General features: G+C 41.6%; 1 protein-coding gene across 2 annotated transcripts in view; it reads left to right on the top strand.

Annotated features, from left to right (window-relative positions):
- The window catches only part of PITPNM3 (PITPNM family member 3), a 351463-nt gene that overhangs the window by 219387 nt on the left and 116296 nt on the right, over positions 1-15780 (top strand). Inside the window, exon 1 of one of the 2 annotated variants that reach the window (XM_084651347.1) lies at positions 7906-8022. The exons of the other annotated variant lie outside the window; for it this stretch is intronic. Coding sequence (XP_084507473.1) covers positions 7926-8022 — 97 coding nt within the window. The 5' untranslated portion in view covers positions 7906-7925. Of the gene's footprint in view, positions 1-7905; positions 8023-15780 lie in introns of those variants that run through there. 2 annotated transcript variants of the gene reach the window in all.

Raw genomic sequence — 15780 nt, 5'->3', positions numbered from 1 at the left:
TAATCTTTTTATTACTGACCTTGGCACAAAAAGTGGGAGCGTGCTAATAAAATTTGCGGATGATATAAAGCTGGGAGGTATTGCCAATTTAGAGAAGGACCGGGACATCATACAGGAAGATCTGGATGACCTTGTAAACTGGAGTAATAGTAATAGGATGAAATTTAATAGTGAGAAGTGTAAGGTCATGCATTTAGGGATTAATAACAAGAATTTTAGTTATAAGCTAGGGACGCATCAATTAGAAGTAACGGAGGAGGAAAAGGACCTTGGAGTATTGGTTGATCATAGGATGACTATGAGCCGCCAAAGTGATATGGCTGTGAAAAAAGCTAATGCGGTCTTGGGATGCATTAGGAGAGGTATTTCCAGTAGGGATAAGGAGGTTTTAGTACCGTTATACAAGGCACTGGTGAGACCTCACCTGGAATACTGTGTGCAGTTCTGATCTCCCATGTTTAAGAAGGATGAATTCAAACTGGAACAGGTACAGAGAAGGGTTACTAGGATGATCCGAGGAATGGAAAACTTGTCTTATGAAAGGAGACTCAAGGAGCTTCGCTTGTTTAGCCTAACTAAAAGAAGGTTTAGGGGAGATATGATTGCTCTCTATAAATATATCAGAGGGATAAATACCGGAGAGGGAGAGGAATTATTTAAGCTGAGTACCAATGTGGACACAAGAAGAAATGGATATAAACTGGCCACCAGGAAATTTAGACTAGAAATTAGACAAAGGTTTTTAACCATCAGAGGAGTGAAGTTTTGGAATAGCCTTCCAAGGGAAGCAGTGGGGGCAAAAGATCTATCTGGCTTTAGGATTAAACTCGATAAGTTTATGGAGGAGATGGTATGATGGGATAACATGGTTTTGGTAATTAAATATTCATAAATAGGCCCAATGGCCTGTGATGGGCTATTAGATGGAGTGAGATCCGAGTTACCCAGGAAAGAATTTTCTGTAGTATCTGGCTGATGAATCTTGCCCATATGCTCAGGGTTTAGCTGATCGCCATATTTGGGGTCAGGAAGGAATTTTCCTCCAGGGCAGATTGGAAGAGGCCCTGGAGGTTTTTCACCTTCCTCTGTAGCATGGGGCATGGGTCACTTGCTGGAGGATTCTCTGCTCCTTGAAGTCTTTAAACTACAATTTGAGGACTTCAATAGCACAGGTGTGAGGGTTTTTTTTGTAGGAGTGGTGGGTGAGATTCTGTGGCCTGCGTTGTACAGGAGGTCAGACTAGATGATCAGAATGGTCCCTTCTGACCTAAATATCTATGAATCTATGAAAACTGCTTTCTTCTAAAAGAGCATTCCCAGCTGCCATCATTTTTGTTAGGAGGGTTGGTTACATAAGTTCTCTAGCATTTCTTCACCACCCTCTATATTTTTTCCTTGAGAAGTTAGCTTTGCGTCCCTCTCTGGACACAATTCTCAAGATGATCACAGTGTCTCATCTCCATGAGACCGCTGTTCTATTTACATTTTGCTCTAGCCTGATATACCCCCAGCATAAGAAGTTTTGACATTTTAGCTGCATTACTCTCTAGGGTTTAGGAAAACAAACACTAGTTTATCTTCACTGCAACTCTCAAAACAGATAAAGAGGAATCAAAGACTACCATGGCTAGCTGGCTACCCACTTGTATCCTTGTAGTTTACAGTAAAGCTGATGAATAGCTGTGCTGATAAGGCAGGAGTTTCACTCTATGGGTAGCGAAGACGAAGGCATACATCTCTGTAAGTGTAAGATAATGGCCTGGTCATCTCCTACCACCTTTATACATATTACTGGCTGGACTTTTCTGCATCTTAGGATGCCTTCTTTGGGCACAGAGTCCTTCCAGCAAGAGAACTTCCAGGGGAATTTGCTACATATGGTCACTGTCCAAGCTGCCTTCAGAGGATGGGAGAAGAGAGAAGTATAACAAGGGAACTTTACTCACTTGTAATTGTACTCTGTAAACCTGCCCATTTTACTTCTGAGACAGGGTGGCACTGCTATCCTGTTCTTCCTTTTGCTCTCAACCTTATTTGTTAGTCTCTAAGGTGCCACAAGTCCTCCTTTTCTTTTTACTTCTCTGTATGTAGCTCTGCAACTGGAGGGAAGAGGGGACCATCTAGTTTTCTACAGATAATGGTGCAGAGATGACGCATACCTACCAATAGTAGGGAGGGGGGACAGAAGAAGGGCAGTACAAGCCAAGCAGCAAATCGGGAGCAGGCGGGGGGGATGAGATTCCCCCACACACCTTGCATCACCTCCGTAGGGGTGCAGCTTTTTTGTCTCTTTGCCTCCTAAAGCTACTCCAAATGCCCATCATAGAATGAGAGGAGGTGATGACAATCAGAATACTGAAGTATTGATGACGATTGTTTGAGGCAGTTATGTCCTAGCATTAAAATCCTGTTGTTTTTGTTGTGTTCTTCACTGTCTCCCAGCAGTTGGCTTTGTGCTTCTGTATGTCATATACACACCCAGCTGCAGCATGCTTGCTGACATTCACAGTAAACAACAGGTTCATTGACCAATGAAGCATTTCTGGTTCAGCGTTAAATTTTAAAGCAAAGCATGGATGAGTTTCTGGATACACTCTGGCTCAAATGGCATGAAAAATTCAGAGCATTGGGTATGGAGTTTCTATTTCATTTACATTTTTATTAACAGTGCTGCTTTATCTGTTGTTCCCCATTATCAAACCATGAATTTCAGTTACATAAAAGCTAGTGTCATCCCACCCTCTTTGTCAGCAAGGTTTCTTCTCAGACTCCATTATACAGCAATTTATAGTCCAAAGGACTGGGAGATGTATAATGCCTTCTTATTTTCTATGTCTACTGCAGGCTGTTCTTCACTAAATCCAATTCTATGGAATAAATATGTTTTTAATTTTAAAATGGCTTGGATTCTGGATTATTGGTGAATAGCTGGGCTGTTGGGAACAGAGACAAGATGATTCCAGCTTCAGAACTGATGACCATTTTACTCAAGAGAGAAATGCAATGCTATAAAAATCCCTTTCAGTTTTTCAGGTCACTTAAAATATTGTGAAAGAAATGAACATAGCAATTCTGGGTGGGATTTCCAAAGCTGCCTACAGGAATTTGGACACCCACTTCCCATTCATTTCTATCCGGGCATCTAAAATTTGTAAGGTCTGTTCTACACACACAAATTTCACCATTGTAATCATAGTTAAACTGGTACAACTGCCTTTTATTGCAGATGCAGTTGTACCAGTCTAAACGAGTTTATGCATAGTTTATTCCTGTACAGGAAGGTGTACAGAATCATAGAATATCAGGGTTGGAAGGGACCTCAGGAGAACATAGAGTCCAACCCCCTGCTCAAAGCAGGGCCAATCCCCAATTTTTGCCCCAGATCCCTAAATGGCCCCCTCAAGGATTGAACTCTCAACCCTGGGTTTAGCAGGCCAATGCTCAAACCACTGAGTTATCCCTCCCACAAGCTATACCAACATAAGTACTTTTCAACTGGTATAACTGTGTCCACGTTACGGGTGGTAGTGGTCTAATTATTTCAGTTAAAAAAAAATCACACCTGGTACAAAAACTGTATGTAGCCCAGGCCTTGGACAGCTTTGAAAAGCTCACCCTATGTTACTAATGTTGATGTTGGCTGGAAGCTGGGTTTTTTCCTATGCCAACTTTCTGCTCCTTCTTACGCAATCGCCTCCAGCAGGCCATAATTTCAGGTGTTCACTTGCAGCTGAGATTACGAGAGAGATATTGTCTCCCTTCAGTGTGTTGTTTTGTACAAAGGATGTGACCGGCTCGCTCATTTATAACAATTTTCGTTAGAAGATGAGCTCTGAGATCTGCTCCTTTTGCTTAGCACAAAGAGTAGCCAAATATGTAGAGGTCAGGTTCTGATGGCTCATCTTTTTATGATGTGTGTAGCTGGTGATGACTGTGGCATGTGTGTACACAGTAACAACGCCAGAGATTGCTATCTTAGGCCCTGACTACACTGGCAACAGTGTAGCTATGTACTGCAGTGAAAAGCAGGGCACCTGAAATGTTTGTTTGACTGGAGAGGATGGGGGAGAGACCATTTTTCTCTTCAGAAGTGTATTCCTTGAATCAGGATATCTTAACAATAGAAAACTTTCCTCACAAAACCAGTGCCTAATCATCAAAGAAAAGCCCCCCAAATGACTAGTGCAGTTGTAGCTTATTGATCTGGGACATAAAAATGTTTTTTCAACTGAAAATTTGGCTAAGCACTTTACATTGTTACTGTGAATGGAAAAAATCCATTTCTGTCAGGTACATGTGTGTTGTTTTATCCTGCAGTCCAGTTATGTTGGGACCATGTGATTAAAATCTCATCTGACATGATCAGAAGTCACCAAAAATACCTGCTCTTCATGGAAGAGAGAAATATCCGCATTGTTGCGGAACCAGTGTGTACTGTTCACTCTCTACCCGAGTGATCTTTAGGTGGATTGGCAGAGCTCAGAGACTGTCTGTCTGAACCCATTTGCCCAGCTAGTTTCTCCGCTGCACACCATCCTATATTTTTATTATCAAAAAAGTATTTTTCTATAGCATTGATACCTTAAAACTCTAAAGTCATACCGTGTGTGTGTGGGGCGACGTGTAATTCCATTTTTCCCCTCCCCTAATCCTTGCTCAGGTAAAACCCCAATGAGAGTTTTGTGTAAGATCTTCATGATTTGGCCTGTTGTTCTGAAGAGTTCCAGGATTTGTGGTAAATTTTTTCAAAAGTGATTTCAATGGAGGTCCGGCACCTAAATACCTTTGAGGATCTGGGTCAAAGTGACTTGAGCTCCTAAGTGCCTAAGTCACTTTTGGAAATACGCTCCTAAGTCCCATTGAGTTCAAGTGAGAGCTAGGTGTGATGCTGGCAGACCAGCTACCAGCTCATTCCAAGGTCCCTAAGCCTCACTGAACACAGTCAAATGCATAGCTGGAAACCAGTCAGACTCACCTGCATGTTAGTCTTGTTAAAATAGATATTAAATTTATAGAGATGTGTGTTAATGTTTGGACTTCATGATTAATCACTGGAATAAATTTGTTCAGGGAGGTTGTGGACTCTCTATCATTGGAGATTATTAAGAGCAGGTTAGACAAACACCTGTCAGGGATGGTCTAGATAATACTTAGTCTTGCCATGGGTGCAGGAGACTAGACTAGATGATCTCTCAAGGTCCCTTCCAGTTCTATGATTCTATGATGATGAAGGCTACGTTTTAGTCGCAGGTATTTTTAGTAAAAGTTATGGACAGGTCACGAGCAGTAAACAAAAATTCATGGCTGGGACCTATCCATGACTTTTACTATATACCCCTGACTAAATCTTGGGTGCGCTAGGGCATGGGGTGGCCCAGCAGCGCACAGGCTGGCAGCGTGGGCCCTCTGCTGCTGATGGGGAGGAGTTGGCAGGGCTGGCAGGCTCCCTGTCTGGTTCTGTGTGGCTCCCTGGAAGCAGAGACATGTCCCTCGGCTCCTAGGTGGAGGTACAGCCAGGGAGGCTCCACGTGCTGCCCCACCCTAAGTGCCGGCTCTGCAATGGCCACCTGGCCATGCCTCCATCTAGGAGCTGAGGAACATATCACCACTTCTGAGGAGCCCTCCGAGGTAAGCACCGCCTTGAGCTCTCACCCCCTTCCGTGCCCCAACCCCCTGCCCTATCCCTGAGCCCCCTCCCACACCCAAACTCCTGCTGCTGCTTGCGGGGGAGGGGCATGGTGGCCAGAGACTGGTGCAGTTGGCCCAGGGGCTTCCCAAGCTGCTCAGGTGGCCCCCGGGCCAGCTGCAGTGGCTATTGCAGAAGTCCTGGAGGTCCTGGAAAGTCACGGAATCCGTGACTCCCATGATCTCTGTGATAGACTCGCAGCCTTACTGATAATATCTGTATCACATGTTATGAGGTAATATTGAAGTGTTTGCTTTGTAACTGGAAACCCCCACAGTCAGGAAAGAAGCATCACCAAATGTGAAATGTTAGTTTGCCACAAGAGGCATCATCTCTTGCCCAACAGAAGAAGGCCTATCGACTGCAGACGAATATCAGTGGACAAAAGTCTTTGTTGATTGTTTCCGCAACATCTGTGAAGAGGGGATGGGGATGGGCACAAACCCTCGTCCCATCACAGTTTGAATGCTGGGGGAAGGGAATAAAAATGCCTGACCAGAAGGAACTGCATTACTGTGCTGCTTGGAATTTGGAGAGGGCAATATTTCTAAGCATAAGCAAGGGACACCCAAGATGCATAGCTTGGGTTAGCCCTAAAGGAAATTACAGCAGCTTTTATTACTTTTTGAAACCTAAGACTGTAACTCATTTGTGCGTATATGTTAACTTTGGAAAAGGAAATGAGTTATTTACTAGTTAATAAACCTTTAGTTACTTCAATATAGGATTGACTATGAGGGTTATCTTTGGTGAGAGACCTAAGGTACAATTAACCTGGGATAAGTGACTTGTCCTTTGGGAGAGAGAGTGACCTGAATATTATTGACTAACAAATTTATTTGAGCATAAGCTTTCGTGAGCTCCAACTCACTTCATCGGATGCATTCAGCGGAAAATACAGTGTGTATGGTAACACCCATTGTTCCATGTTCTCTATGTATATAAATCTCCCCACTGTATTTTCCACTGAATGCATCCGATGAAGTGAGCTGTAGCTCACGAAAGCTTATGCTCAAATAAATTTGTTAGTCTCTAAGGTGCCACAAATCCTCCTTTTCTTTTTGCGAATACAGACTAACACGGCTGCTAATCTGAAACCTGAATATTATTGTGATTTTTTGGGGGGTAAAGGATCATCTATCACAAAGGCAGGTTTGCCTGGGTGGCAAAGTAGACTGAGTACCCAAGGGGATTGTATGTGACTCCATGGTTAGGCTATTGTAGTGCTTGAGAAGTTCACACTTGATACTTTGGTTGGAGAAATCTAAGCATAGAACTCACAACCAGTTTGTGCCCTGCTTTGTGACAGTCTGCCCTGAGGTTGGCACTCATGGTCATGAGTCACTCCAGACAGCTTGACACTAGACTCCGAAGTCATTTTTGAAAATGTCCCTCTTGGTGCAAGAGATTTACTGTGTAAATATTCAGTGCTCTACTGTGTGTTTTTATTATTTGAATGAACACACTAAAACATACAGGTCCAAAAAGTGTTTGCGGATAAACTCTTCTGATGTCTGCTTTTGAATACATGCAGGAAAACCAAGTAGTGGATAGAAAAAATGATGTATTCAGAAAAGCATTTATACAGTCGCTGTGGGCAAATACATAAAAAGCATTTTGGCTGAGACCAAATTAACAAGAGCCGCCGTCTCAGACAATACACTCTTTTACTTGAAGACCTAAAAATCTACATTCCTTTCTGTAAGATGCCACTGAGCCTTATTAAAGAGCAACTAGTATTGATTAAACATCAATCTCTGTTGGTTAAACAACCTGGCTGTTTCCTCAAGGTGTCTGTGTCCTTTGCACTCTGGTCTCAAGAATCCTCATCCCGCTTCCAAGCAATTCAGAAAGCTGAAGGCCAGGATATTACTGATTAGCCAGCCTTGTTGCTTTATTATTTTGGCAGGTGACCTTTCCACTAGTCTAGAAAGTCTCAGAGAGGAGGACGTAACTGCTTCAAAGGGGAGTTGTTACTTCATCACAAGCACGGGGGTATGCTCGCTAGTCTCTTATGTTGGCAATAAAAGAAACAGCCTGTTAAGAAAAAACAATCCTTTGTTGGTAAATATTCAACACAAATATCTGTTCTTAAGTAACTGTCAGTTCTTAACTGGTCTACATGAGGGATCACCTCTCACCCCGTGCCGCACTGCTAAAGCTGCAGTCAGCAGGGATGCGTGAGTTGAATCCTCCTCATTATAAAAGAGAGGAGGTGGCCAGCAGGGCTTTCTCTGCGATGCTCCAAGACTCTGGGACTTGCTCTCTGTTTTGGTTCACTGTACTCCCGATTTGGTGTGGACACGCTGCAATAGGGTTTTTGGAGAGGGCTAAGGGTATGTTTCCTAAACAGCGAAGAGGGTGGAAAGGAGTTTTACTAGACAACTGGCTGGCTCAGCATCTGATGATTTTATTGGTGCAGCAAATTTACATTGTATCGTTAATGATGTGATAGGGCACCTAAAGCTTTGGATAATCATCTTTTTAGTCATTATTTAAATTGAAATTAATAAATCGATCCAGGTTAAAAACTTTTAACATATTAGTGGCATGGAGAGTCGGGGGGCTGGGGGAGAATGTCCGATTCACTGCTGCTGTAAATTGATGTAACGCTGTTTAAATGACCAGATGAGTGCCTCTACTTATGCCCTTGACCTCTCCTGCAAATGTCAGTAGCTGGAAGAAGTGACAGGAAATTGGAGGAGAAGTGAAGTCTCCAGGATTGCCATAACGTTTTCATTCTGTGACAGTGCTGGGGTGGGCAGCCTTTGAGAAAGCAGGAGCAGAATGTTCTGTCGGTCAGATGATGAGACCTCTTCTAATGAAAGTAAACAAAATAGAAGGTTTGTTATAAGTGTTTTTTTAAAAAAAGTTGTTTACTGAAAAGAAAATGGACCTCAAATATCTTAAATTTGGGTTAACGCTTTTGAACATCTCATCAGATAAAATAGAAAAGGCTGATGCGCTCCCACTGGATTCATAGATCCTAAGGCCAGAAGGAAACAGTGTGGTCATCTAGTCTGACCTCCTGCATAACACAGGCTGGAGAACTTCTCAGAAATTACTCGTTAGAACTAGAGCAGATCTTCTGGAAAAGCATCCAATCTCAGTTTAAAAATTGCAATGATTAATTACCCTCACTGGAAAAAATGTATGCTCTATTTCCAGTCTGAGTTTGGCTTTCTTTCTTTGTTTCTCTTACTCAGTCTCTAGTGGAGATTTTAAGACCTTGATCCAGCCAAGTACTTAAATGCTTAACTTGTAGGACCTGAGTAGTTCGGGTGACTTTTTACTGAAGTGTCTTTTGTCTTGTTACCTCTGAAACAGTTATATACTTCTCAAATACATTATAGACTAGTGAAAGGTCACTCATGGAACTGCTCAGGTGTTTAAAATTGAGCACATGCTTAAGTACTTTACTGGATTAGGGTTATGCTGTGATTTGGGTTTTTAAAATTTTTCTGTTTTTCATTATTTCCTTCAGTAACTGTTAAGCGGATGCGGCTTGGTCATGCTTTTTTGTTGGCTTTGCCCTATTGAGTTCCTATTGTTCCTGCAAGGGTCCTTATGGATCTTATAGGCTGAGACTTTCAAAGCTACTTAGGGGATTTAGGCACCAAATTCCCTTTCATTTCAATGAGTATTAAGATTGTTTAAATGGGGTTGACAATCTCAGCCATGTAATGTTATGTTACTGGAATATTCTTTATGGGTTCATTGATTTATTTTCCATATTGCACTTCTGTGAATTACTGTATTGATTCTTAAAAAAATAATAGAATAAATTACCAGCAAGATGAATACGCTGAATTATTGCTAGAGTTTGGAAGATAGGGTGTGTTTTGAGACATCTTTTGTTGTCTGTTTCGATAGGCCTCCTTTTGTGATTCTGTTGCTGCAAGTGAAACTGATCTGGAAATGTGTAATTCAGTAATTGTGGTAACCCGCATCTTTCCTTTTCAGACATGTACCCTCTTCAGTGTTGTCTATGCAGAGATTTCCAGGCTAGTGCCACGGAGGCTCAGGAAAACATTTTGAGAGAGCCAGATTTATGTGAAAAGAGAAAACAGTTGTTTAGTTCACAAGCCTTGAGAATTTTTTATTTAAAGGAAAGACATACATATGGAGAGGGGAAACCATAGCCTGTTTAAGGCTGACCATACACTTAAGAGCTCTGAGATTATTTCACGTCAGAGTAGTGGGTTGTGAGCATTACCAACACAAAGAAAGGATAAGTCTCAGATTTTTCTACCCCTACTTCTCTTTTCAGAATGAGAACAGGACTGAGATCTAGACATGATGCCTATGAAATTCAGAATGCAGCATTCTTTTATTTGTTTATTTTATAAAAGCATATCTCTTACTATTTTAAAAAATGTTATTGAAGCCATGCTTTTCAAGAGCAGCTAGTTGTTTTGGTTTCAGAGTAACAGCCGTGTTAGTCTGTATTCGCAAAAAGAAAAGGAGTACTTGTGGCACCTTAGAGACTAACCAATTTATTTGAGCATAAGCTTTCGTGAGCTACAGCTCACTTCATCGGATGCATACTGTGGAAACTGCAGAAAACATTATATACACAGAGACCATGAAACAATACCTCCTCCCACCCCACTCTCCTGCTGGTAATAGCTTATCTAAAGTGATCACTCTCCTTACAATGTGTATGAAAATCAAGGTGGGCCATTTCCAGCACAAATCCAGGTTTTCTATTACCAGCAGGAGAGTGAGTTTGTGTGTGTGTGTTTTGGGGGGGGAGAGGGGTGAGAGAACCTGGATTTGTGCTGGAAATGGCCCACCTTGATTTTCATACACATTGTAAGGAGAGTGATCACTTTAGATAAGCTATTACCAGCAGGAGAGTGGGGTGGGAGGAGGTATTGTTTCATGGTCTCTGTGTATATAATGTCTTCTGCAGTTTCCACAGTATGCATCCGATGAAGTGAGCTGTAGCTAACGAAAGCTTATGCTCAGATAAATTGGTTAGTCTCTAAGGTGCCACAAGTCCTCCTTTTCTTTTAGTTATTTTGGGTGCCTCAGTTTGGGTTCCAACTGGAGACACCTTAAAGAGGACTGATTTTTTCAGAAAATGATGAGCACCAACTCTTTGAAAATCAGACCCCTTTTTAAGCATCTCAGGAATACCAAATCACTAGTTTCTATTGAAAATCTTGCATTTTAAAAAAAAAGGTTAAGGGCATTCTACTTAGTCTCAATTTGCTTGTTTTATGGAAAGATGGAGGAAGTGCAAAGATAAAGGCTCTGACGTTGACGTGTTAAAAATGATTTGTATTGTATGGTGGTGTCAGCTCAGGTTAATGACCATAGGAAGAACTTTTATTGAAGTTGGAGAAAACAACTTCAGGATTGGACCCAAAGAATAGACATTTAGTTCAATGCTTACTCTTAAAGTAGATGTGCATCTGAGCTGTTGAGTTCAGACCCCAAAGTTTCCCCAAACCACGGTGATGGTTGGATTCGGGATCTTGAGTCGGGGCCATCTATAACTTGTAGCATAACCTAGAGCAGCAGTTCCCAAAGTGTGGTCCATGGAGCACTTGCTGATAATCTGTGGAGAGCAGGCTGGTCACAGGTTATTGGCTCTCCTCTTCATTCCCAACTGCTAAACGGCATTATAAAGAAATGGAAAGAAAAAGGAAACTGGGAATGGGCACCAGGGGTGGATCACTTGATAATTTCCTGTTGTGTTCGTTCCCTCTGAAGCACCTGGCATTGGCCGCTGATGGAAAACAGAATACTGGACTAGATGGACCTTTAGTTTGACCCAGTGTGGCCATTCTTATGTTCTTATGGAAAATACAGTAAATACTTCCTTCACATTTCTTGCTTATGTACACAATTGCTAACGTTGCCAGAGGGATGCTATTTGATTGTGAAAGGAAATTGAGGTGGTTCGTGAAATAATAAAAGAAAAGGGAAAGAGTCTGAGACAATCTCTCATCCACTCTTTGGAAAAAGTTTGATAGCTGTGACACGGAGCATCATGAGAATTTTAAAGATGTTTGAAGAAAATGTAATTGACCTTAAAGCTTTGAATGACCGTTTAACTTTAGGAGACATGACACCCTTTGATTATGTGTAAGGAAAATGGAAGGCACAATTAATGTATGTTAAAAAGAAACTTTAAGAATTGTTTAGTAGGTATGAAATTGACATTATGTTAAGATTGACATCTTATAAGGGTTCTCTTTTTCTGAAGGGTTAGTGTAGTGTTTGGCCATGTGAATGTGCAGCTTGAAGAAATTAAAGTTGGGGGGAGACAAAACTATTTGAACTAGTGCTATGGAGAGGATGAAAGTTCTATTTTGTGAAGGGGTTAAAGATTTTGAATTTTGACTTCATTCCAAATGAACAAAAACTGAACGTTTCAAACTTCTTGGAAGGAAATTTTTTTAAAAAAATGTTTTGGGTAGTTTGAAACATTTTTATTTTGACTTCTTTATTTTGTACTATAATATATATTATTATTATAATATGTATTAATAGATAATACAAAATAAAAAAACTTTGAAACAAAAGATCATTTCAAATGAAAAATGGAAACCGTTCATTCTGAAAATGTCAAAATGTTAGGTTTTGAAGTGGTTGGAACTTTTTTCTTCTGGTTTTCTTCCAAAATGAAATTCTGGTAAATTAACCCGATTTTGTGAAGTGTTTCACTTTTGATGGAACTGCATATTCTAATGGAAAATGGTTCTATCAAAATGTCTCTGACCAATTCTTATTTGAACTAATGTTGGCTTGAATGACTTGCCATGGAAGAAGTTTCTTTAAAGAAAAAAATAACTTTAAAAGCCTAAAATAAAACAAAGGTGGAGGGAGGTTGTGGAACAATATTTCACATCAAAAGAAGATAAACCAGCAGATATTTACAATTCCCTTGTGTCCTAGGAATCTAATAATGGTGTTGCTCTCTTAGTTCCGATCCAGTGAAGCACTTAAGCATGTATTTAACATGAAGCATAAGAGCAGTCACTTCAATAGGCTTATTCACATGCTTAAAGTTAAGCCATGCTTAAGTTCTTCAGGGCCTTAATTCTCTGAGAGGTTGTAAACTATTGCAAAAGGTGAAGGTTTGCCTCTAATGCAGGGTGGGAAGATGGCTAAGGACCAAATTAAAGCTGCTACGGTTTGGGCTACAATGGGGTTGAGGGAGGGTGCCCTACCTGTCTGGCAGTAGCTGTCTGAAGAGGAAAGGAGCAGACATAATGACACCTGAGGAAAATTCTACAAAAGCATTCCTTCCCACAATAGCACCAGCCTCTAAGAGCTTACTGGAGCATGGTGAGTAGGAGCAGCCATGGCCACCCTGCAATATATAATTTTTGGCCCCCATAACACTACCAGTAGTGTTAGTGGCCTTCCAAACCTGTGATCTAGGAGCATATACAGCACCATTATGACTGCCTCCAGCATTGGAGCGTTAGCAGACGGGACGTGAGCTTCAGTTACCATTTCTTCTCCAAGCATTCATTGTAAAGGCTTCATAACTTGTACCCTAAAAGTTTCCAGACTGTCTCAACTCTGATAGATCCTTAAGTGCCCAGTGCTCTGCTTTCTGAAAACAGCACTTAAAACTGATTTATTCTCAGTGGTCTTTACCCATGAAGGAAATTGGATCAGCAGAGACTATTGTGAGTCAAGCTAGTAGCTGGCGTGAAATATGGGGTCTTTCCAAGATATTTTAGAAGGAAACTAATTCATGTTATTAATCCCGTTTTCTCTCTTTATCTTAGAGTTCACCTAGATGGGAGGCATGAAATGAATGTGACAGCACTGATGTCATTAAGGTTATGTTAAGCAATCAAAGAATAACCCTGTTATACAGCGGTTTTGAGAACTTGCATGTTGTGGGCAGTACACGCTTTTTAAAGCTCACTTATGTGCTTCTTTAAAGAGCAAAGGAATAGCTGGAGAAGGTAACACACAACTCAAGCTACAAACTGTGAATTTTTGTCCTGGCAAAACTGTATTAACTTGTGGGTTAGGGTTTCCATAGCTGTGCTCCTGCCAAATAAACTAGTATTCTGCCTCTACTTTCCTGAGCATATGAGTGTGTCTGTGCATCTTGGGCCAAATTAGCTCTGGGGTGACTCACATTACATTCTGTGGAATCTGTCCCTTGTTGGCTTCTACATGGCTTGTTCTGTCTTTCTAATCCAATCCAGGTTTCCTAGCCATTTATGCACAGGACCAGCACAATGACTGAGATTAACATGATATGATAAATTCACTGAAACTGCAGACTTGAAACCACTTTGCTGACAGGGCTGAGCAGAACATCATACACACAGATATTGGTTATCTAAGTGAAACTAAGTATGTCTGTACATATGACCAGAAAGAATGTACTTATTTAGTACTAATATAAAACTTGCCACTGTTTTGTTATATCCTATATGACTGTTTCAATCACAAATGGGAATATAGTGAAGCAATACTGCTGTATATACCTTATCAGTTACAGATATTTTATCAGCATTTTTCAGGTTGTCTTGCAGCACTTCATGGTCTGCATCATGCTTCTCAGTGAAGCAAAAGGCATAGCATAAGTTGTCTCTGGGGCGGTGACATGCCAAAATTGACCAACTAAAATATGACAGGCCATTCACTTGACAAAGCTGATCCAAGCATCACAAAATGGTGAAGTCTCCTCATTCTTTTCTAAGTAATTTGTTTTACTGTTTTCTATCAGGCAATATGATGGGAAAACAGTTAAATGCAATGGAGACTATTTCTAATCTGCATTAGTAATTTTCATTGAATTTACTGAATTAGGCCAGGTAGAATGTTAATATTACATTTATAGAGATGGAAAAAGTGTGTGTGTGAGTGGGTGAGAGAGAGAGAGACAAAACCATGTAATAAATTATGGGATTGTATGATAAATTGCAGAGCCATGTGATAATTTGTCATACACTTTTGACTGTCTTATCACCTCTCTGCCCACTAATCCATCATGTCTGGCACTTACTCTGACATTTTAAACCCTTGTGCCCCTCAGAGTTGGCAGCAACAAGGGCCGGGTTCAGTGTCTAGGGGTTTCTTTTCAATAACACAATGCAAAACCAGCTCGAGCCCCCACCCAGTGACCTGGGACAATTACATACCACCCCCCGGGACGCCTCTAAGAGGCAATACTTCCCCTCTCACAAGCACAGAGTCCGAGTGTAGCAAAAGCCTTTTAATAAAGGAGGGAAACAATGCGGCATTATGTGGGGAAACACCACAAACAGGATTCACAGCACAAACCATGGGCAAAAGACCCACCCCCAAGTAAGTTGGGCAGTGTCCTTTTCCCCTCAGGGTCTTAAGTCCAGCAACCCAACAGTCACCCCCCCCACCATGGTTTCTGTCCTTGGTCAGTGCAGCCCCGGGGCGGTGCTGGAGTCCAGCAACCCAAAAGTCACCGCTCCCACAGTTTCTGTCCTTGGCCAGCGCGGCCCCAGAGTTCAGAAGCTCATTTGCAGAGTTTACCTCCCAGCCTGAGTGGAAGAGGGGAAGACATGAGGCCACCTTACATGTGCCGCTGCTCGAGTCAACGGCCAATTGCTACACCTGTCCGTGGGATTCTGCTGCAGCCTTCACCACCAGCTGCGCCTCTCTGCCAGTTTCAAACAAAACAGTTTCAAACAAAACTGCATCTTTCTTTCTTTCGAAAACTTTCCTCCTCTCAAGTGTGGAAAGTCCCCACTTTTATCCCCCACAGGGCCACAGGATGAGTGGCATGCAGCCATATGCCCGATACAGCTTTTCTAGGCACGTTTCACAGCTGTAAACTCTGATATATCACAGCCCTGCAGAAAAACAAATGAGCTTTCTGCCACTGAAAAATGGGTTGGTCCCGTCTTTATAACCAGACCCAGTACTCATTTGTAACTCTGGAAGGGACCAAGAAATGACTTTACTCTCCAGTTGTGACATTTTCAGGGGAAGAAAAGTTTCTTGGGGCATTTTTAGACATTCATATTGTTGTCTTTTTAACCTGTACAGTTGGTAGTAAAGGCACCTGGTTTTACATGTGGGGGAGAGCTAGATATAGATATCTCATATCACTCGCAAACAGAGTATAATAT

The sequence above is a fragment of the Lepidochelys olivacea genome (assembly GCF_965140295.1).
Source record: "Lepidochelys olivacea isolate rLepOli2 genome assembly, chromosome: 17".
Lineage (NCBI taxonomy): Eukaryota > Metazoa > Chordata > Testudines > Cheloniidae > Lepidochelys > Lepidochelys olivacea.
The sequence above is the reverse complement of the archived record's forward strand: the minus strand, read 5'-3'. Positions and strand labels throughout refer to the sequence as shown.